General features: G+C 52.2%; 12 protein-coding genes across 12 annotated transcripts; 8 read left to right on the top strand and 4 right to left on the bottom strand.

Annotated features, from left to right (window-relative positions):
- The first annotated feature begins 771 nt into the window (after window positions 1-771).
- K489DRAFT_240814 (uncharacterized protein) lies at window positions 772-2,012 on the top strand. Its single transcript, XM_033599871.1, has one exon. It carries the CDS (start codon window positions 1,264-1,266, stop codon window positions 1,885-1,887), a length of 624 nt encoding a protein of 207 aa, XP_033459398.1. The 5' UTR covers window positions 772-1,263; the 3' UTR covers window positions 1,888-2,012.
- K489DRAFT_381106 (uncharacterized protein) lies at window positions 1,003-1,314 on the top strand. The gene has a single exon (XM_033605037.1). It carries the CDS (start codon window positions 1,007-1,009, stop codon window positions 1,160-1,162), a length of 156 nt encoding a protein of 51 aa, XP_033459399.1. The 5' UTR covers window positions 1,003-1,006; the 3' UTR covers window positions 1,163-1,314.
- A 518-nt stretch (window positions 2,013-2,530) lies between the features above and the next one.
- Window positions 2,531-4,176, bottom strand: K489DRAFT_340026 (alpha/beta-hydrolase). The gene is made up of 4 exons (XM_033602255.1): window positions 4,003-4,176; window positions 3,696-3,946; window positions 3,549-3,621; window positions 2,531-3,491 (listed from the first exon to the last, which is right to left on the bottom strand). Exons 1-4 carry the CDS (start codon window positions 4,127-4,129, stop codon window positions 2,758-2,760), a joined length of 1,185 nt encoding a protein of 394 aa, XP_033459397.1. The 5' UTR covers window positions 4,130-4,176; the 3' UTR covers window positions 2,531-2,757.
- A 492-nt stretch (window positions 4,177-4,668) lies between these two features.
- Window positions 4,669-5,527, top strand: K489DRAFT_240767 (uncharacterized protein). Its single transcript, XM_033599869.1, has 3 exons — window positions 4,669-4,857; window positions 4,910-5,019; window positions 5,073-5,527. Exons 1-3 carry the CDS (start codon window positions 4,811-4,813, stop codon window positions 5,417-5,419), a joined length of 504 nt encoding a protein of 167 aa, XP_033459396.1. The 5' UTR covers window positions 4,669-4,810; the 3' UTR covers window positions 5,420-5,527.
- Window positions 5,426-8,207, top strand: K489DRAFT_240792 (uncharacterized protein). The gene is made up of 4 exons (XM_033599870.1): window positions 5,426-5,688; window positions 5,741-5,752; window positions 5,807-6,436; window positions 6,491-8,207. The coding sequence occupies exons 2-4, from the start codon at window positions 5,746-5,748 to the stop codon at window positions 7,951-7,953; spliced, it is 2,100 nt and encodes a 699-aa protein (XP_033459395.1). The 5' UTR covers window positions 5,426-5,688; window positions 5,741-5,745; the 3' UTR covers window positions 7,954-8,207.
- K489DRAFT_381102 (uncharacterized protein) lies at window positions 8,151-10,430 on the bottom strand. Its single transcript, XM_033605036.1, has one exon. It carries the CDS (start codon window positions 10,298-10,300, stop codon window positions 8,462-8,464), a length of 1,839 nt encoding a protein of 612 aa, XP_033459394.1. The 5' UTR covers window positions 10,301-10,430; the 3' UTR covers window positions 8,151-8,461.
- A 1,146-nt stretch (window positions 10,431-11,576) lies between these two features.
- K489DRAFT_320175 (glycoside hydrolase family 76 protein) lies at window positions 11,577-13,280 on the top strand (the record flags this gene model as incomplete). Its single annotated transcript, XM_033601439.1, has 3 exons — window positions 11,577-12,140; window positions 12,200-12,540; window positions 12,602-13,280. 3 exons carry the CDS (start codon window positions 11,577-11,579, stop codon window positions 13,278-13,280), a joined length of 1,584 nt encoding a protein of 527 aa, XP_033459393.1.
- A 282-nt stretch (window positions 13,281-13,562) lies between these two features.
- K489DRAFT_402099 (uncharacterized protein) lies at window positions 13,563-14,369 on the top strand. The gene is made up of 2 exons (XM_033607040.1): window positions 13,563-13,991; window positions 14,045-14,369. Exons 1-2 carry the CDS (start codon window positions 13,609-13,611, stop codon window positions 14,184-14,186), a joined length of 525 nt encoding a protein of 174 aa, XP_033459392.1. The 5' UTR covers window positions 13,563-13,608; the 3' UTR covers window positions 14,187-14,369.
- A 390-nt stretch (window positions 14,370-14,759) lies between these two features.
- On the top strand, window positions 14,760-15,971 carry K489DRAFT_371202 (mRNA capping enzyme, alpha subunit; the record flags this gene model as incomplete). Its single annotated transcript, XM_033603219.1, has 1 exon — window positions 14,760-15,971. The coding sequence occupies one exon, from the start codon at window positions 14,760-14,762 to the stop codon at window positions 15,969-15,971; it is 1,212 nt and encodes a 403-aa protein (XP_033459391.1).
- K489DRAFT_381099 (uncharacterized protein) lies at window positions 15,863-17,272 on the bottom strand. Its single transcript, XM_033605035.1, has one exon. The coding sequence runs from the start codon at window positions 17,131-17,133 to the stop codon at window positions 16,219-16,221; it is 915 nt and encodes a 304-aa protein (XP_033459390.1). The 5' UTR covers window positions 17,134-17,272; the 3' UTR covers window positions 15,863-16,218.
- A 337-nt stretch (window positions 17,273-17,609) lies between these two features.
- Window positions 17,610-18,677, top strand: K489DRAFT_410672 (twinfilin-1; the record flags this gene model as incomplete). Its single annotated transcript, XM_033607731.1, has 2 exons — window positions 17,610-17,628; window positions 17,698-18,677. 2 exons carry the CDS (start codon window positions 17,610-17,612, stop codon window positions 18,675-18,677), a joined length of 999 nt encoding a protein of 332 aa, XP_033459389.1.
- Window positions 18,678-18,819: 142 nt separating this feature from the next.
- Window positions 18,820-21,456, bottom strand: K489DRAFT_410671 (uncharacterized protein; the record flags this gene model as incomplete). Its single annotated transcript, XM_033607730.1, has 2 exons — window positions 18,820-21,373; window positions 21,434-21,456. The coding sequence occupies 2 exons, from the start codon at window positions 21,454-21,456 to the stop codon at window positions 18,820-18,822; spliced, it is 2,577 nt and encodes an 858-aa protein (XP_033459388.1).
- Between the last annotated feature and the right edge of the window lie 360 nt (window positions 21,457-21,816).

Here is a 21,816-nt window from a genome sequence, read left to right as displayed (position 1 = left end):
CTTGGAGACAGGGCACAGTTGCCGTTCCAGCGATATGGCGAATGACGAGGCTCGCGCCAACCATGACATTTGGACCCGACAGGTGGAGTCTTCTCCTGCTCATCACCAACGATCACCGGCTTGGTTTGATGAGACGCAATATGCACCTTCGGTATTGCCTCAGGCAGACAGTAGGCCTTGAACTGAAGGCCGAGGTGAACATGTGCAACCATTGGACGGCTCGAACTTTTTATCACTAGTATCTGACCATGTCTGTTGACGCAGCATGATGTAGATAGAGACAGCTGGGAATTATCCACATCGCTCATCAGATCTGTCCGACTGCGATCATAATAGCGAATCCATATATTCAACAGATGTGCGGTGGCATGCCATTGGCATGCAAATACTGTGTTTAGACTGTCCAGGTGTACAGCTAAACATCTGTTCAAGAGCACATGGCAGCACCGATGCCGACAGCTCTCAGAGACACAACGTTGGCGACATGAACAATAGCCAATCTAGTGCCGCTACTTATTTGCCTCGATGAGACTGTTTATTTCACAGTGCACACAGCACTGGAAACAGGACGACGATCGATACAGGAGCAATAATAACAAAGTGTGGGAGTGGGAAAACGTCCGACCAGCAGTAGGGTGCTGTCATTCACGGTAGACGTAATACCGTGACGCTGTAGGGTGGATACTGTCCCGTTGAAAGTTCCACTGTCTGCCCGGACTACCACTTCGGATTGGAAGAATGTATGGGAAATGACCGACAAGATTTATCATTCACTTGGATGGGTGTCGCCCCGAGGTCAGTGCGTGTGTGCGCCCGTCCCCCGTTCCCGCCCGCTCCTCTCTCGCTCTCTCGCTCCCATTCCCTTTTCCTGTGCAAGTTTCTTACCCCGTGACATTGAACAAGCTCTCCTTCTCCAGCTCAGCTTCAATCTTCATCAACTCCACTCCATCAACTTCTTGTCCGAAGCTCATCTTTTCCATCCTTCATCAACTCACATTCCATCGCAATGGCTTCCTCTCTCCGCATGGCTGCCCCCAAGATGGCCTCGATGGCCGCCCAGAGCTCCGTCAAGGTCGCTCGCCCGATGATGAAGGTCCAGCAGCTGCAAAAGTTCTCCCGTGCCTACTCCGGTAAGCTTGCCATTGGAGCTTCATCACCCTGACGGTCCTCGAACCGCGAGAAGGCCATCAGCGAATCGATCAATGCTGACCTGTCATCTTCGGTATTTCAGCTGCCACCCGCCAGACCACCGCCTTCAACACCATGAAGCGCACCTCCACCATCATGAACTCAGCCCGCTTCGGTGCTCAGGCTACCCGTGCCTACTCCTCGGAGATGGCCAACGCCCTCGTCCAGGTCTCCCAGAACATTGGTATGGGTAACGCTGCCATCGGTCTCGGTGGTGCTGGTATCGGTATCGGTCTCGTTTTCGCCGCTCTCCTCGGCGCCGTTGCCCGCAACCCATCTCTCCGTGGCCAGCTCTTCTCCTACGCCATTTTGGGTTTCGCTTTCGTCGAAGCCATTGGTGTAAGTTGTTACCAGAATGAGATGGACACCATAGGAATCCACGAATTGATGATGACTGACACAATGCCAACTATAGCTTTTCGACCTGATGGTTGCCATGATGTGCAAGTACGTCTAAGCGAAGGTTCAGGATATCGCATTGCAGCCGGCCAGCGTTGTATCAGTATAGAACGGACACGAGTCGTTGAGGAGGTTTCAAGATGCTCATTGGCGTCAACATTATCGCCGCTGGTCGAACCAATCAGTGTCGGTGTGCCATTGTACATACTTAATCGAAGCTTTGCTTCGACCTCACACGAGGGTGAAAATTTTTCCTTTGTCGAGCAACTCCTTCTTCCCACTAATACTCAGTGCGCGTGAAACATTTCCATCAGCCAACTACCGCGCGCATGACAGTTTTGCAACGCCGAACTCAAACAAACCGAACGCAGCGAGTTACACCGCCATGTACGGGACTCACGATCGACGACTGACACCCGAGAATCGTCGCAGCTCTCTCGGTCGCATTTCGGATTGTTCACCTCGCCGAAAAGCCATCGATTTTGCGACACGAACAAGAAATTTGTCCCGGCAAGCGATTCACGCGGACCAACCTCGGCAAAGCGATGTTGTCAATTTCGCTCTTCAGTCCGACGTCGCACGTATGCTGCATGCCGCTGACAGGTTGCACTGCCGACGTACGTCACGTTCATTGTCCTCCGACTCGGATACACGTCGTCACCAGCCCTTCCCCAACACCTAAGTGTCCACCAACCAAAATGCCCCAATCTGCTGGAAAGAGTCGTATGTGAAAGACATTGCCTACTAGTAGATGTTCCTGGCAAACTACAAATACCTCGCGTGACCACTGTTATCATCTGCCTTGCTGCTCACGGCAGAGCTCGCCCATGTCTGTTACGACTGGATATCATCACTCAATTGTTTGATAGCGTTTGATGGGATCGTCTGCTATCTTGATCAAACATGCAGGTCATTGTTTACAAATGATGATTGTATGAAAGCTAGCCCGTTGCTATACAGACGATCAAGCACATCTCTTGCCAAATTTGTTCTTAAAGCAATTCTCCACGAGCGCCCGTTCACAATTTAGTTTGTAGTCATCTGTACAGCCTAGCTCGACGTGCTGTGACAGGGTCTCTCTATGTTGACAAACTTCATCTACCATTCAAGTCCCTTCAATGCGACCGAGCCTCGCCAAATGCAGCCATTGGTGGTACCAAGTGCAACCGTCTATTGATTTTTCCGACGGGAAATTCGATCAGCCGTGACATCCACAATCCTTCTCAGTCCTGCTTGCCGATCCTCCTGCTTGTTGCTCAGGAAGAGCTTCACAACAGGCCATGCATGAATCCATCCTTCCTCTTCATACTCGCTCACTTTTACGCCGGTCTTTTTCAACAAAGAGATCAAGTCCTCAGTCTCGGGCTGAAACACTTCTTCAGCGCCATACAGAAAGAACCAACCCTGACTCGGCGAGGCTCGTTTCCACCAGCTGATGTCCTTGCAAGTGCCGGGTGACACCAAAGCGTCTTTGGCCGAACCAGATTTGCCAATATACTGGCTGCCATAAAGGCGTAAGCTATCCTCGTTCAAATAATCTGAGGCGGTGTTCTTGTTCTTCTCTGAGATGATCGTTGCCCATGGCGAGATAATGATGGCCAACCCGGGCAGCTTTTTCTTTAGTGAGGAATAATCCGACAGACATAATAGCAAACTCAGGATCAACGTCGCGCCAGCAGAATCGCCACCAACACAGATTCGGGATGGGTCCTCTGCAAGCGTTAGACAATGCTTATATCCTGCGAGCGTTTCTTGCAGCTGTGTGGGATATGTTGCTTCGGGAACGAGTGTGTACTCGAGGGCGAACACCGCTGGATTTTGGTAGCCTGCGTCTTTGAGGAAGCCGATCCACGCCAAGAGAAACTCGAGGTAGAAATAAGCCGATCCCATCGAGAAGCCGCCACCTTCGATTCTTGGTCAGTATGGAAAGATCCAATTAACGTCGTGTGCGTGTGACCAACCATGACAGTAATATACGAGAATATCTGGCTTCTGAGTGTTGTCGTATGTCGCGAAAACGCCTTTAACTCCATTCTATATTTTGGAGCGTATTGTCAGCGATGTCTTGCACGAGAAACAAACGGACCTCGGTGTCGAAATTGACTGACCTCGTCGACCTCATGCCAATGCACCGGACTGCGAAAGAAACCGTTGCGAAGCATACGAAATCTCATGAACGGCAATGCCACATGCTTCGAGAAGAAGACCTTGCCAATCGATGCAGGAATATCTGCAAAGGCGTATCGGACACAACGAATGACAAAATCTTGAAACAGCGTGGCGCGCTGAACGAAGGGGGACTGTTTGGGCGCAGACGTGAAGTAGCGCTCGAAGATCAATTGCAATGGCATTCGTAATGCTACAAGACCTGTCAGCACCGAATTGCCCTTCAAACACTTTGGCCGTATCACATACCCAAAAATGGCAAGGCTTTGATGCCACATATCGCTGTGTTCACAAGACCAACATCGATGATCAGGCGTGGTGCAAGGAAGACGAGGAAAACGATTATGTCTACCCAAACGATCTGATCGAGAATCATGATTGCAACACCTAATTTACCTACAATCTGCTTGTTGAATGAGGTTGTCGACGAGATTGTCGACAAGGTCGAGCAACAAATAGTCTCAATCTCATTGTTGTTTGATGGATTCGGACGCAAGTCCGTGCCCCTACCTGACGTAGTACATTCGGGCTTTGAGTTACAAGGGAACACCAATCTGCAAACAATTTGCGTGTGTTGACGAACCCCACGGCAGCGAATATACAATCTAGACTCGCGATATTTGATGTACAGAGAAAACATTAGCTGCCAACGTTCGTTGTCCTGAAAATCTATCTTCCAGGACATCAATGCCTTCCTATGACCAATGTGCTGTCAAAGGTGAGGTTCGCATGCTCGGCTAAGTTGCTCCTTGAATGCGTCTTACTATCTTGATGACCAAATCTTGCGCGGGATCGGGGGCACGCGACAAAGCCTTTGCTTTCGTGAATATTTGATTTCTGAACGCAAGGCGCGACATTCTCATCAGTTCGCCTCTCATCATCACTAATCTTCTCGACGGGACTCATTATCCTTCCAATCAACAATATGAATGATCGACGAACCGCAAATACCCAATGATCTCTTAATACCCCGGCGCAAAGGCATCAGTCGCAGATTTGCGCAACTTGCGCCTGCCTCCCGCCAAATTTCTGAAGCACTGGTCAAAAGCACGCCACTATGTCTGGTAACATTGGCATTGAGCCGGCGCTGCTCGCAATGGCCAGGTGGGTGAAACAAAGTGTTAGGATAGGATAATATTCTGACGATCGTCGACAGAGCGATGCTGGTTGAAGCTATTCCTGAGAAGTTGCGCTGTGCAACATGTGACAAATTGGCGATCGGCGCTGTCAAAATTCCTTGTTGTGACAGCACTATCTGCACCGACTGTGAGTATTGTGCAGATGACAAGAAAGCAGAGCGCATTCTGACTGCTCGAAAGGCCACACCGATCTCCCTGATGGCGAGTGCCCAATCTGCACACACTCTCCCTTCACTGCCTCTTTGTGCTTGCCCGCAAAGGGACTGCAAGCTACTGTTAAGGCATTCATCAAGACAGAGGCCAAGAAACGTGCCACTGAGGCTGCTGCTCCCGTGAAACAGTCAGTGGACACGGCAGAAGAGCCTGTTAAGAGCATCGAGAGTGCCGCAGAAACGCTTGACACAACCGCAACTCTACCCTCGAAACAACCCGATTCAAGCAAGGCCGCAGGAAACGACAGCGAAAAGATCGAAGAGGGAGTGCCTCTGGCAGAGCCATTGGCGGCAGATAGTGGATCGGTAGGTTAAGAATCGACTATTGGTCGTACTCCCAACACTGACTGAAGATCCCATCACAGATCGATGAGCAGCAGACTTTGAATCAAGTGCAGGAAGAGGAAGAAGCCGATCAAGAAGGGGACAACGACGACGATGAAGATATTGTCATTACAACTGAGCATGCCGAGGACGAAGGCCACAACGGCCACAATGGCCAGCAAGCACAAAAGCAGGAAGATTCATCCATGCAACAAGGACAACATAACAACGGTATGGTCAACATGCCTTTCCAAGAAAACTTCAACATGATGGGCATGCATGGCATGGACATGATGCAAGCAGGTTTCATGCCAAATATGATGGGTAAGCCTCCAATCGTCCCCTCAAGCGCCTCCCATAGACTTACAGATCATACAGGTATGCCTGGGATGAATGCGGGAATGGGCATGGCAATGGGGCCCGGAATGAACCCCTCCATGATGTTCAACAACTTTGGTGGAATGGGCAACATGGGAGACATGAACATGATGGGCATGATGGGCATGGGTATGAACAACATGGGCGACATGAGCAATTTTGGCGGCATGGGTGGGCCGGGTTTCTTTCCGCAAGCGCAAGGGAACTACATGCAATCTAACTTCGGAAACCCTCGCCAACAACCATTCTTTGATAATCACGGTCAAGGCCGCCCCTATGGCCGTGGATTTGGTAGAGGTCGTGGCCAGTATGCTCCTCGTGGTCGTGGTGACTGGCATCAACAACAACAGCAGTATGGTCACCAGCAAGGTCATAGCCAAGGTGGTCATCAACAACAATCAGTCGTAAATGTTGAAATGGATATGCCAGCTCGCCGTGGCTCCCCAGTCTATGAAGGTGCAGCTGCGCCGACAGGGGACGCGCCAGCGCAAGCTGGGCCCGAGTCGAGCACGAATGGCGTACAAGAAGAGGGCGATACTGACCCAGCAGACGGAAAACCAGATTTAGCAGGTGGAAATGTGAACCAGAACGATGAACATGTCGATGAAAACGACCAATCAGTCGACACGAGTATGTACCATCCGCCCACAATGACGGGAGACTGCCTGCTGACAAACGCACAAGATGGCGTGCACGCCAATGGTGCAGACTATGCAAATGGATATCTTGGTCCCGCTAACAACGGTGGGTTTCAGGACCAAGACTGGTCTGCTATGTCGAATCAACAATATCAGGACTTCAATGGGCAATATCAAGATCAATATGGCTACCATGGAATGGGCCGAGGTGGCTTCAACAAACGAGGTGGGCAATTTCGAGGACCTGGAATGTTCGCGCGAGGTCAAGAGAGCTTTGAGCAAGGTCCGAAATCCGCGCCTCCTCTGAACGCGCCGACAGGACCGAAGGCGCTGCGTCAGGGGTTACCAAACACAGGCTGGTCCAGTCGAATGGCTACAGCGGCTGTGCAGAATGCTGCACCAGCAGTCGCGTCGATCAGCGACGAAGCCGGCACCGTCCATGCGAAGCTTGACCGCGACGACTCAGACCAACGAGGTACGAAAAAGGACAACGAGCAGACTCGAAATGGCCATTCGCGTTCGCAGTCACGTTCAAGGTCACGGCATCGCGGTGAACCCGAACGGTCTCGAAGCGCTGGTGCCGAATCGGACGGATCTCACACTCGGCGCCGGGACCGAGACCGTGAGCGACGGCAACGGAAAGACCGGAAGAGACGGCATGAACATGAAGATCGAAGCAAGAGCAAGAACGAGAACGAGTCGTCGCGTAAGAAGCCACGTTCAAGATCGCGATCTCCAGAGGACGATTCCTCACGTCGACACCGCCGCGATAAGGACGACGATCATCGTTCCTCGCGGACACACCGTGATCGCAGCCAAGAGAAGTCTCGCCGCCGTCATCGATCGAGGTCGACTCACCGAGAAGATACCGAGAAGCATGCCGATCATTCTCGTCGCAAAGATCGGTCGCAGCGTGGCGAAGAAGAAGTCAGCTTCCGCGACAAGACCTCACGCAGCAGCCGTCGCCAATCCCGCCGGGACGACGACGATCACCATGACGACGAAGGAGCGGACGACAGGAAACACCGCTCCCGTCGTTCTTCTCGCGGCGAGCGCGAACGAGACCGCGATCGCGTTCCCGTCGTGCCCCCCTCCGACGAATTGGGTTTCAAGATCAAGGGCTCTAGGTCAGCCAAGAGTAGCGCCATGCCTCCGCCTTCATCATCCACTCGTGATCGCCACCACGACAGTGAGCGTCGCTCGAGCCATCAGGATGACAACGCTGGAGACAACGCATCTTCGAGCGACCCATACGCCGAAGAGCGAGCGCGTGCACAGCAGAGTCGCGTGGCAGCCGAAGCACAACGCCGCCAATCCTCCTCCCTCGGCAAGCGCAGCCGGGGCGGCGACGACATCATCGATGCGCCTACTGGCCCGCGAGGTATGGTGTCCAACTCGGCGTCGTCGTCATCGCGCTCGAAGAAGGTGAGGAAGGAAAGCCGCCAGATCAACTACAAATATGAGGATGAGATTGCCGTGGACGAGCGGGATTCCGGCCGTTGGAGGTAGGATCGCCTTCTCTCGCTGGAAGTCCGCAGTCCTCACACTTTCAAGTCCCGCTTGTTGCATGGACGTCTATCGCCGACTGCTGCAAAGACAAGGGGCTTGACTTCGTAAATTCACACGTAGCATCTTGTATTATTACAAAGCACATGTTGCGAAACCCCTGGTCATCATTGGGCTCGCTTCACCGTCGTCATAGCAGATGGTTGTCCCAATCGTCAAATTGTCTAGTGAATGTGTCATGAGAGACATGTAACTACTCACAATCAGTAATCCCTTGCTGTATCTAGGTATGCTGTGCAACGGTTGATATACACGGGAAGGCGTGGTTTCAATGGGTGTTCGCGAACATGACGTGGAAAGGTACAACGTGAGGCACATCATTACTGTGTTGGTGCGCAACACATTGCATTTCCGGTGTATCATTCATAGCCATCATTTCAATCATTCCCTTTCATCATGAACCACATTGCATTTCCCTGAGCCTAGCGCCCAACGCATGTCAAGATTTCTTTCACGTCTTTTGCTCCTCTACACACCATTTCTCTTCATTCCAGCCAGGAGGTCGCCAGACGAACAGATCGAATGCCTCACGACTCCATGGGCCGAGATCTTCCGGTAGCGCTCCAGCCGCTTGCGTTATCGAGGTGGTGTGCTTCTTCGCTGATATTCTCGGTGGGACAGGCGCCGTTTTACTGGGAACGTTGGGTTCATTTGTACGATCGATTGACTTGACCCTACCTTGCTGCTCACCCGGCGGTGTCTCAGTGGCCTCCACCGGCCTGTCCACCGTGTCACAAAGCTCAACCTCTACTTGCTTCGGTAGGGCAACAGCTGGGACTGCGCGGCCCTTTGAAGGCGTTTTCTTGCGGTTTGAAGCCGACGAGGTTTCCCTGACCTCAGCTGCTGTCACGCGTGCTAAGCTGGCTGATGGTTTGCTGTGTGACTGATCTCTCCGAGGCTGAGCGAGGTGCACCAGAGGATTGCTTCGTTGGCGTGATGGAGCAACATCATCGTACAAATGATCGCCTCTGTCTGTATCACCATGTAGCTCCATCAGATCTTCATCGTCTATGCAGGGATCGACTCGCTCGGGCACGTGCTCTGGATCTGCAACCAGCGAAGCAGCCCGCGTACGTGCAGGTTGATGTGCTGTCACGATGGGCGCCTGGTGAGGTGAACTTGCACCGCTTGGTACATGGTTTGGTAGAAGTTGCTTTTGACACAGCAGAGCCTTTTTTCTGCGCGTCGTGGTGGCAGCTATCTTTAATGTCATTGATTGTGGACCTTTGGCTGTTGTGATTGCAGAGAGAGAGCGACGTTGCTCTGCAGTTGAGGGTGTATCGACCTTTGTCGGCACTTGCTTCCCAGAGCTCTTCTCCATACTTTGGAGTTCCTCCTCGCCCGGCTCGTTTCTGTTCGGCAAAGCATACTTCCGGGGCTCACTACCTTTCTGAGCAGACTTATCTCGCGCGTCCCTGATCTTAATCGTCCGTTGTTCAGGATGAGTTGACAATGTCCTGCATCCGCCATTCCGCAAATCAGAAAGCGGTACCACGGGGGATGTGGGAAGAATGTCGCTGGAGAAGCCTTGAAAAGTCTCGGAAGCATCGCTGAGACCGTCACATAGATCGATGACCTCGGTAGGCCCTTTGGGAGATGCGATCGATTGTCGCTCGACCGGTACGTTGCGGCGAGCGCTGATATTGAGTGCACACGATGAATTCAATCGGGAATGAATAGGAGCATTGGATATGCGCTGTTTTCCCGACACTTGTGGGCCATCCAGGCGGATACGTTTGGAAGGAGTACCTTCAGCACGTTCATAATGCGGAGTTCTCTCAAATGGGCTGCCGTGAGCTGGTAGAACAGGAACGCGTGGTCGCGAAGGTGTAGTCTGCCGATTGCTACTGAGCAGCGTGTTGAGGGATTTGTGCTTGGGCTGAGACACTGATCGATATGAAACCCCAGGCGCAGGGCTCTGTATTGCCAATGATGTTAATCGTGGAGACGCCCTTTTTTGAGCTGGACGAATCTCCGACAGGTCCGTGACCGTCTGACGCACACGCTCAGAGACATCGACCACTACACCCCATTTCTCCAACGTCACCTCATCGCCTTCCTGTAGGGCGACATTGCCATTCCAGTGGGTGTCGCCGACTTTGTTGCCGGCGACATCAAAGACCATGACGCGCTGATTGAAGGTATGATATCGTAACAAGCCATCCTGCCAGCGTTTCTGCTTCCGCTTTATGTCATGAGTATAGAGGCAGTTGTGTTCGAATACGGGCGCCGTGTTTTGTGTGGGCGGGACACAAAGGACCGGAGTGTTCCGATAAACCGCGGAGGTCATGACTGGGTTTCGCAGGCATGCGGATTTCCATAGAGTTGGTTTCGAGATTGTAGGATGAGATCATTGCGGATGGTTCATCGATGACTCAGGTGGGCGATTCTGCAAATGATGGTGGGTCGTTCCTTCCTTGCCAGGGAAGACGCGATCGAACGCGGGCATGATTAAACTGAGGCACACGTCTGGATCTCGTGAGCACGTGCGGGTGGTAAGACAGCGGCGGAAGGGCGGACTGTGGACAGCGCCGATGGCGGGCGGGGCGGAAGCAGTCAGCCCTGGGGCACATGCAGCAAGTTTATGCACACTGCACAACACAACATCTGGGCGGTGGCATCGCAGTGTGGTATTGCCTGGACCTTGGTGAACTGAACTGTTCCCCACCCATGTGCTCACCCGTTCATCACGACCACTTGCGATTGTGGAAAGGCGCGCTCTCAACGTTTCCTGCCGACAGCCCTGGAGACGTGCACAACTTGTTCGGTGCCTGTCATGATCTTTTCCGTCTGAATCACCACTAAAGTTATTATTATTTCTACACCCACTTCTCCACTTCTCACCGCAGTGATCTATGTTTCTGTTGTCTCGGCATGCATTTCCCCTCTGCTTGACACGCACGATGCTGGTTATGCGGCACAGCATGTGTTCCTTTCAGCCACCATCTCTTCTCCATCTCGTATTCCCGATCGTGTGGAGGTCTAAATCAATTGGAGAACTCTCGAGCCGTCGGTCCACACATGCCGGCCGCGCATGCAACAGCGTCCGTAGTCGCTCCTCCTCGTATTGGAGGGCCGACATCAGCCTGGAGAATGCCGAGCTTGCTTGCTTGCTTGCAACGCCAATGCTGTTGCATGGTTGTCGAGATCCTGGGCAGCAATGAAGTGGTGTCCAAACTCGAGTTTTCTTATCATCACTCACTCCATCTCCTCTTTCTCGTCTCCTGCACCGTCGTCCATGTCGTTCATGACTGGGTCGGCCTTTCTGTTCGTTATTCTTTGACTTGCTGACGCCAAACATTCATATCTGTGAGCAGCCTTCATCCAGACCTGGCATTCGGGCATGCCATAGTCTGTCCTTGACTGCCATTGAGATCTTGTTATCGCGAGTACAGGGCCTTCTATGCCTTGGTCGACCTGTTGCATTCCATGACTGTCGATTCTTCCACTGCACTGAACCAGGAAGGCGGTTCCGCGAAGTCCTTGCCATTCTGCATGTAGCATTTGCCACTCGAAATCTTGTCCATACTTTCCACCCATGATAGTCGCCTTCATCGCCCGCAGAGATGACATTCACCTCATCACTGATCACTGCGGTGCTAGTCAGCGCCAGCCTGCCTCTCGCCGCTTGCCTACAGCTCGATATCAACAACGACGCCTCAGTCAAGACAGCCTCAGCCGACTTAGCCTTCGGGCTTATGTCATGGTATCACAACAATGCTACTGGTATGGCGCCCACGGCGGTAGGTGTTTTCCCAGAGCCGCTTTACTGGTGGGAAGCTGGTGCTGTCTGGGGAGCCATGATCGACAATTGGGCCTACACTGGTGATCGGAGTTACATACCGACCATTACGCAAGGACTTCTCGCCCAAACGGGACCTGACAATAACTTCATGCCCCCGGCCTACTTTTCGTCGCTAGGAAATGACGATCAGGCTTTTTGGGCATTGGCCTCACTGTCGGCGCTGGAATACGACTTTCCCATTCCAGAGGGCAAGGCAAGCACGATATGGCTGGATTTGTCTCGAGCAGTGTTCAACTCCATGGTTCCACGATGGGACACCACTTCCTGTAATGGTGGTTTGAGATGGCAGATCTTCCCAGCCAACGCTGGTTATGATTATAAAAATGTAAGTTGACGGCACGGCTTGGTCGTGATGCGAACATGACCCATTGATTCGATTTACAGACGATCAGCAATGCGGGATTCTTTCAAATTGCCGCTCGACTGGCTCGTTATACTGGCGACACCACCTACGTCAACTGGGCGGAAAAAGCCTGGGACTGGATGATCAACATTGGTCTCATCTCCACTCCGGACTATTTTGTATTTGATGGGACAGATCCCAAGATCAATTGCTCCGCGATCGAACATACAGCTTGGAGCTACAATCCGGCAATGCTGCTGTATGGTACTGCCAACATGTACAATTTGACCAACGGATCGCCGGTCTGGGCAGACCGAACCACTGGACTCCTGACATACATTGAAAAGTTTTTCTTTTCTCCATATCAAAATGCAACAAACATGTGAGTTTCGAAGATGATATCTTCGGAAGTTCGTACAGAACCAAACTAACTCTCAAGATAGTATGTTTGAGTTCGCATGCGAACCTACTGGCGTTTGCAACAACGATCAAGTCTCATTCAAAGCTTATCTAGCACGGTGGATGGCCAAGTCTGCTATTTTGATGCCCACCATCAGCGATAAAGTCAACCGACTTCTGGCAGCTTCTGCAGTCGCAGCAGCGAGATCCTGTTCTGGCGGTGATAACAAACAGACGTGCGGCCAAAAGTGGTATACTGGCGGCTATGACGGCGCCTATGGCGTTGGCCAACAACTGTCGGCACTAGAGACCGTACAGTCGCTTCTTCTGCTCGCAAATCCTCAAGCACCGCTGCGTGAGGCCCGTGTCGTGGTCAACAATCCTACCACAACAAGCACACCGCCTTCCACGCCAATCGTGCCCGCAACTCTTCCGCCGCCCTCGACATCAATCCTGCCCGCAACTACTTCTCCGCTGCCACACTCGACCATATCGACCTCCACAACGCCTGTTCCTCAAACGCCTACCCTGAGACCCTCTACATCAAGCACGACATCTATCCAAAGAGCACTACCGACGCAACCTGCAGTAGCATCTCCTGGCATCAACGGCTCATCGCGCATTACTGCACATGATACACGACTCATGACTTCCTGGAAGTTCCTGATTACTATTATACTAGCGTTTGTTTTCGTTGACGGCGGATGTGGCATTTTACAATAGCGATGATGTTTTCGAGGGCGATGATAAAAATAGATAATGCTCCAAGAGCAATGATTGGAGAAACGAACAAAGAATTACAAAGCATCAACATCATGACCTAACGTTATTGAAGTGTTCCTCTACCCCTGTGCCGTGCTTGGTAGCACCAAATTCACTTTGTTTCACTCTAGCAACGATGTGGTACAAAGCATGTGCATTTGCTCAAAGAGACACTCGAAAGTATCTCTAGCTTCGTCACATTTCACGCACTGCCGACGAGCATTCTTATACGTGAAGAATATCAGCAGTTCTAACATTCCATCAATATCGACGATTGATTGGCCATGGAATGTCGAACACGGCTACAGCAACGATCATGAGAACCTCCTCTGAACGCAGAGCACCAAAACATAAAGTAACGACGAGTCGACCACGAAAGAAAGCGGCTAGAGCGAGCTCTCCATCAAGTACTCAGCCTTCGAGCAGCTCGATCTCAACACCAAGACTCACGCCAGATCCCACTTCATGCGACCAAGCGTCACAGTCCAAGCGATTCCTCACCAGCGAAGAATCCGGCCGGGACTTCGTCGAGGCTATGACAGCAGCGTCCGATCGATTCGATGAAATGGAGCAGATGGCGCAGATCTTGGGCGGCCCTGGAGGCGATGATTTACAATTGTATCGGATGCATGCTGAATTGATGCTTCGGGAGCCTGGGCAGCATGATGGAATGTACGTGTGAGAACCTTTTCTCGGATGGCTGACCCGAGCTGATCACACAGCAGAAACCATTGCGAGGAGTGCGTTCATCGCGGTCCAGCATCGCATCGTGGACTCGCGCTGTCGGAACTGGAAATGGAAAGGTTGAAGGCTTCTGGGTGGTCCGTTGCCAATCGGCCTCATCAAAAGGATGTTGGTGCAGAGTGAGCGGAGGAACGATACAGGCATGCAGTGGCAGTTGTGATGACTACAATTTGGTGGTATGGAATGCTTATAGCGCAAGTTTGGGTCGTGAGCGACTCAGTGTAGATTGCGTCGCAATGATTACACTGTGTGGTCAAACTTAACATCAATCCGCTCACCAAGCAAAATCACACAGCTGCGCGGCCCTGCATCATTAGCCATCATTGGCCATTGTCTCGCATTTTTAATGCCCTGTTTGCCTTTAGATGATGGAATTGAGTGATTTGTCGTAAAGTGCAATCGTCCGATGCCCAGGTTGATATAAATGCCCGGTTGCATCGAAGTTGTTTTGTAGAATTTCAAGACGTAGTTGCTTTGGGACGCAAAACAACGTCGGAAAGCCAGCGACAGCGACTGTGCATTCTGTCAATATTCACCATCATTTGCACGATCATTAACAGCAGATCTACAGTACACATGATGTTTCATCACGATCACCTGCCTTGACTATGTGATCTCGTTATGCAGGTAATTTACAAGCGCCATTGAATACCTATATATCATTGTGTGAGATAGGCGCAAGGCCGGCCAACAAACATGGGTTCTTCGGTCAACCTCAATCAGATAGGCACACTGATGCAACGACAAGACGTTCAATATCACAAGGATGCCATCGCCGACCTACTCAAGCGCAATAGTACTAATTTCCCGGGTGCTCAGCCGGTCTCATTCGCGCGCAAACATCTCCTCGAGCTTCAAAAGAATGACTATTTCTTATGCGAAAAGACGGACGGCATCCGATGTCTTTTGTACCTGACACAAATCTTCCAAGGCGCCCAGGACCCGATTGAAGCGCAGTTTCTTATCGATCGCAAGAACGACTACTACTACATTGCCCAAGGCTATCTTCATATTCCGCAGGTGAACAAACGCGGCAACGACCCTCCATTCGATATCCATTCCTTTCACAATGGCACGCTCCTCGATGGCGAGCTCGTGCGACAGCGCTTTCCAGACGGTCGGGAACAGCTTACGTATCTGATCTTCGACTGCATGCTCTTGTGCGGCGAGAACATCACAGAAAAGCGCTACGATTCGCGCATCGGCAGCCTGAAACAATTCGTCTTCGAGCCTTGGAAGGCATTCGCACGAGCATGGCCCGACGAAGCCAAGGTCCAGCCTTTCCAGCTCGGCCTCAAAGAATGGCAGGTGTCCTACGTGGCAGACTTCATGTTCGACCAGATCATCCCCAAGCTGCCTCACGGCAACGACGGTCTGATTTTCACATGCAAGTCCACACCTTACGTGACAGGTACCGACCAACACATCCTCAAGTGGAAGCCACCGCACGAAAACACCGTCGACTTCCGGCTCCAGCTCGGCGCGTTCCCTAAGTTCAAGGATGGAATGGGAAACACTCAAGAGGATTACGACCAGAAGCCCGAGATGGAGCTGCTGGTCTTCCATGGCGGCAATAACTACAAACACTTCGCCCCACTGTTCGTAACGCAAGTCGAGTGGACGGCGATGAAGGGCATGGGCCAGAAGCTCGACTGGCGCATCATCGAGTGCTACCGAGATAACACGACGGGCCAATGGCGCCCGAAAATCGAGCCGGACGGAACGCCACGCTTCCGGGACGACAAACAACACGCGAATCACTATACCGTAGTGGAGAGTGTGATTGAGAGCATCGAGGACGGGGTCACGGAACAAGATCTATTCGCGAGCAAGGACAAGATTCGGAGCGCCTGGAAGGAGCGCGAGAAGCGAGCTCGAGAAATGAGGACCGCTAGGCCTTCAAGTTGAAGCATCTTGGACTCATCGAGCCTGCTGTTGGTTGGGGTATGCATTCACACGCGTGATGATGGATGTAATTTGCGCACAAGGCTTGTGAGCCGCCTGATATATTTCCATGCCTGCACGGCAGGCTCAATGTTATACAAACGCGCCGACGTGACACGTCATGAAGCCCATTGGGAAACATTGGAGTAGGCTCATCAGCTCCTATTCAATCATACTTCTAAAAATACAGTTCTCGAAGACGAAGAATTCGCTATGGCTTAGCAGCAGGCTTGGCTGTGTCTGTGCCATGTGAGGACTTCTGTAAAGGTGCAGCATCGCCAAACCTGATCTTTCCCTCTGTGACTAGCTCGTCCTGCACCTCCCCAAGTGTCTTCAGCTCCTTCAGCATGTATGCCGTAATGGTCGCTAGATCGCCAACATCGACATCGTCGCTGGCGTTGAAGATGTTTCGCCAAACTGCCGTGGCGAGAACAGCGTCACCCTTGATAAGACCTTCGTCGTAGCTCAGAATGACGCCTCGCCACTGTGTCCACAAATCCTTGAGATACCTGTTTCGTATGCTGCGCGAGGACATCCGATGCCATGTCGCCATTCGATCCTCTGCCGCGTAGAAGAAATGATCTAGGAGGTGTTGATCCCATTGCTTGACGTACTCCTTCGGGAAGCATCGGAACCGCACAGTAAGCAGCCACATGTGTATGAACATGACCTGCGCCCATGTATTGAATGTTACCGGCAGAGCCAATCCTCCTTTTGCTTTCGGTTCGAACCACCAGCCAGTGCCGACACCAATCTCCTCGCCCTCAGTAGTCACTGGCGGCTCGGCCGGAGGTTTTTGAAGGATCGCAGGAATTGTGTAGTTACATTGTCGATTACATTCTAGGAAGAGGTCTTCAGTGCCGCCGTAGGCGATGTAAGGCTCGGTAGTGCCACGCAGAGCGGGGCTGTTTCGCAATGCTGCGGCAATATTGGCAAATCCACTTGCACGGGGCCCTGCGGCTACTGATGCTGCTTTCTCAGCGAACTTCGGAAGCGGTGGCGGTGGTCTTGAGGAATTTTGTTCTCCATCGACAGCAAGGCGCGAGGACGCCCCGAACGCTCGTCGCGCGGTAAAAGGATTCACTCTTCCGATTTGTGAATTTGATCGTATCGATTGGCGTAACATTCTCGTACATGACGAGCACACATTTGATGCTGCCATCGATGCGGCAATGTGTGGGTAATGGATGTGGTGATATGAGGAGGAATCAGATGTCTCTTAGACGTGCATCCAACCCTGTGAAGCGCGCGTGATTTTACAGCTCGAGAAATTGATGATCTCACGATTCATGAATAGCGGCAGATGCCGAAAGCATTGTCCGCGGGAATGAATGAGTCAGCGTCAAGTTCATCGGCACTCTCGTGGTGGTCCCTGGCGCGCCGCAGCGGACAAGAACCAAATTGGAATGGTCGTCATTCCCGCGCCTCGAAGCTCTACATTGCGCCTACGAATGATTGCCCCGCGCAGTGTTCCAGTGATGCAAACCGTTTCACCAAGGAAGTAGCTCCGCGTGTCAATTCTATCATCTCCAGTACCACGTTCGTGTCATACTAGACCGTAGCTTCACACCTTTTCACACCTTTCATCCTAATTGTGTCACAATGCAGTCTGGAATTTCAGGTTCGTGGTCTAATATGTAGACATCAATACAGACGTAAGTCAGCGACTGCCGCTGACACAAATGCGCAGCATCGCAGGAGTTGCAGGACGCCTTCAATCGATTCGTCTCAGCCTCGAACCAGCGTGCACTGTTTGCGACAATCGAAAACGAAAGTCTCGTTCCGGGCGCAGTAATCCCTCTACAGGCTGCCCACTTCACTGGAGATCTTCCCCAGCTTCAGCCATATGTGTCGCCTACGCAGGCCGCGTATATTCTCCTGAAGGTTGAACCGTCAGCACCCGATGGCTACATTGCAATCACCTTCGTGCCAAATGCAGCTCCAGTGCGGCAAAAGATGCTCTTCGCGTCTACACGCTTGACATTGGCTCGAGAGCTTGGTATAGAGCGATTTCGATCGACAATTTTCGCCACGGAGGCGGAAGAGCTGACCGCCGAAGGGTGGGCGAAACATGAAAAGCATGAAGCCTTGCCCGCACCCATGACGACGGAGGAAGCAGGGCTGGCGAGCGTGAAAGAGGCAGAGGCCCGGGAATCCCAAGGCACTAGCACGCGTCGTGGTCATGTGAACAGCACGGTCAATGTACCGACAGGCGACGGCGTTCTCGAAGCTCTGCAGAGTCTCAAAGAGGAGGGATGCAGGGGAACTCTGGTGCAATTGAAGTATCAATTGCCGAATGAGACATTGGCTTTGGACTCCTCCATGGATAATGTTTCCCCGGACATGGTGGGGAAATTGATTTCGCCCTCCGAGCCGCGGTACTCCTTTTATTCACTGCCCAATGCGCCGACGACACAAATCATCTTCATCTATACCTGCCCGACCCAGTCAAAGATCAAGGAGCGAATGATATACAGCACGAGCAAGAGCTGGACGCGCATTGTTGCCGAGCGAGATGCGGGCGTTGCTATCGCCAAGTCATTAGAGGCGACTGAACCTTCTGAAATCGGCGCTGAGCTGTTTGGTGACGTAGTTGCTGCCGAGCCGAGCGCGGCGGAGCCTGTGCCAAGCACGGGCTTTTCGAGACCGAAGAGACCCGGTCGTCGTTGATACTAGTAGTTGTTTTTCAAGCGGCATACACTTGCATGTTGTGGATCAGCAGGCGTGTGGTAACGAGCTTGCAAATGTGATACTAAACCCCATACTCGAATTGACCAGTGGCCAACACAAGACAAGCTTTCTCTTGTCCGTCTCAGTCGCCATCGAATAGACCGGTAGCGCTTGGCCCACCGCCAGCAGCTTGCATACCCTTTCGCACGTCTGCCACAGCAGATTCTGCTTCGGCCTTCGACTTGGCCTCAAAGTCGTATCTCTTGGTTTCGCGGTTTCTCATGACAAAGATCTTGAAGATCGCTGGATGCTTCCGACTGATTTTTGCACCAATCACGCTGCTCATCGCGACATTTGTGATTTTCCCGATAGGTGCCGCTAGACTGTCTGGTGCTGCAGGCATGATGGTCATGTACTCCGGCGTGATGATCAGGGTGCGAGGATGAGGTGCAGCAAAGCTCAGCGGTTGCTTACGAATGACATTGTATCGCTTGCCACCACCATCCTTGTTGAGTCTGTAAATTGTTTCTGTCGTAGCATTGACCTTCGTTGTAGTTGCTAACCGCGCCGCTTTCCCATAACGTGAAGGGTTGGAAGTTCCGATTCTCATGTCCACGGGTAGATCCGGAGAGATTCCACTGACAGGCGAGCTTCCATGAGGTCCGATATCCTGGAAGCGTCTCCGGACGAGATTGAGGTGCAACTTTTCGCCCAAAACTTCTACCATGCAATCGTTGGGTGCTACTGTAGACGTCCCGTGGATTTTCAAGACGTGGGAGGCCTTGTCAAGATTGAGTCGACGGCAACTTTGCTCGAAGATATCTCCAATGTAGCTGTCGGTCGTAGTTTCGAATTGCTCGTTGCGTGTCACAAAGCTCTGTGAGTCTGTGTATTGCACCGTTACTGTGCAAGGTGGACCCATCTTCGTGGCGCCGCGAGGTCCTGCAGTCTGAGGGGCATCCATGGGAGGTACAGTGGAATCCTTGCGAAGCATTGCACCAAATGGAATACCAGCCGTGATGGGATTGGTGTTTACAGTCGTTGCGGTGGTGATTGGGCCATCCGAGTGCGATCTGAAAATAGAGCCGGCGACAAGAGGTTTGCTGACCTCGAGCCTGGGTGTCATGGCTGCGACTGACTTGGTCATTGTCGTATCAGACACTTGCGGAGTTAGGGCTTCGTTCTCAGCGAATTGCTCGTCTGTTGCCTTTACCAATCCAAATTCGTCCCAAGGTTTGTCTCGAGCTCGTCGTTGTGGCGGGCGATTGTTATTCGAAGTGAAGTCTGTCACTGGTCTCGTGCGACCAAGCGCTGGAAAGTCAAAGTCCACTTCTTCGTCCTCCACAATCCTGAGTGTCCAGCGGTTGATGTTGCGCTCGTCCTGTTGTAGCGCTGGCTGGTATTCCTCTTCTTCGTAACGCCACAGGGCGAGACCAATGAGCTCAGCGACAGTGACTGGTTTGTCATCTTTTGTTTTCCGCATCGGCACCTCGATCGGCTCGGTCGGAGTAGAAGAGAACGGTGCATAGATCTTGATCCACAGAGGTGTGGCTTCTCCTTTGCCCGAAAACTCGGCAAATCTTTGGAACGGCTTCTCGTTGCCAGCACCGCCATCTTTGCCCTTGAGCAACATGCTGAGCATGGACACACCCTGCGTACTTTGCACTCGTTGGCCTGCCGGCAACTTTGGTAACTTCGGTAGGGCGTCTTTAGCGAACCTCTTGGGGGATGAATTGGCTGGCGTGATGGCGGGAATGATCACTGGAGGCGGACGTATTACCGATGATGAAAGTTCATCGCTCGCAGCAGCAACGCCCAAGACCAGCAGGGATCCTGAGCCGGCAGTGTGCTCGAACTCCTCGTCGCTCAGGTCTGAAACTTGATCACCAACATCGGTACCTTCATCGTCAAGATCCGATGCCAGAGCAATGTCAGACTCCTCCTCCTCCTTGATATCATCCTCTAGCGCGAGAACGCTGCGACCCTTGCCAGGGCGACCAGCTCGTACTGCATCAGGCGCGTACTCATTCTCCGACGACATTTCAGAGCTTGTTGTGGTATCTCTCCGTGGCCGTGTTCGGATTCTCTCAATCGCGCCTAAGCTGCCACTGCGCAGCCTCTCGGTTCCCCCAACTATCGGGCGCGCCAGACCCGTAATTGTTGCTGCCGGCCCATCAAATTCAGACTCCAGCCTTGATGTCGCAGGGCGTGTCGGGGGCGAGGATTTGGAGCGATCCCGCATGGGTATGCGGTCGAACTTCACCACTCCAGTCGGCGCCTCGGACTCGTCCTCGCTGTCATCTGTCAAATCGGAACTGTCGTCGTCTTCCAGCTGTTCCTTCCTTCTGCGTCTCTCTCTCTTCCTTTCATTTGCCTGCAGACCTGCTGGTCCTAGAGTGTCATCGCTTCCGTGAATGCCTGTGACCATTCCTCGTCCAAATTCCTCTGGGGCTACCTCATCTTCCTGGGCGGCCACAGCCCTCCGCGGTCGCTGAAAGTATTCATTATTTATATCAGAGGTGCCGGTGGGAATCGGCGGCGAATGACAACGCTTGATAGCAGCGACATCCGGCACCCAGCCTGCTGTACGAAACGCAGGGTTGTTGAGAATGGCAGGATTAAGATTGATGAGACGCTCGCCGACGCCGTCGCGTATGTTGTTCAAGTATCCCAGGCGAAGTTGATATATCGAAAAGCTAGAAACAATAAGCAAGTCAGCTCGCAATCTAATATAAAGTGCCTGATTGGCAGCGTACTCTTCATTCATAAGGAGTGACATCTTGCATGTGCGGACGTCTGGCAAGGAGGAGGTCTGGATGAGTTGGAGTCCATGTCACGCAATAGGTGTGCGCTCTTATCATGTATCATACAACATCTGGGCTTCAGTATTTCCAGACGTGGAGCATGAGGTGTTGCGATTGCAGATCTCGGATCCAGTGTGCAACATGCACAAACCAAGACTGGGCTTTGTACAGAATGACATCCGCCAATCTGCCCCACCACAAGCCCCATTGTTGGTTAACAAATCTCACGAATCACAAGAAATCTTGTTTCAGCATTCGAGGTACCATGTTTGCACTGGAAGTGATTCGATTGTACATTATCCACGTTGAAATGCCCAACCTCACAATGGCGAGGT

This window comes from Dissoconium aciculare (assembly GCF_010015565.1).
Source record: "Dissoconium aciculare CBS 342.82 unplaced genomic scaffold K489scaffold_7, whole genome shotgun sequence".
Lineage (NCBI taxonomy): Eukaryota > Fungi > Ascomycota > Dothideomycetes > Mycosphaerellales > Dissoconiaceae > Dissoconium > Dissoconium aciculare.
This window is presented reverse-complemented; position numbering and strand designations above follow the sequence as displayed.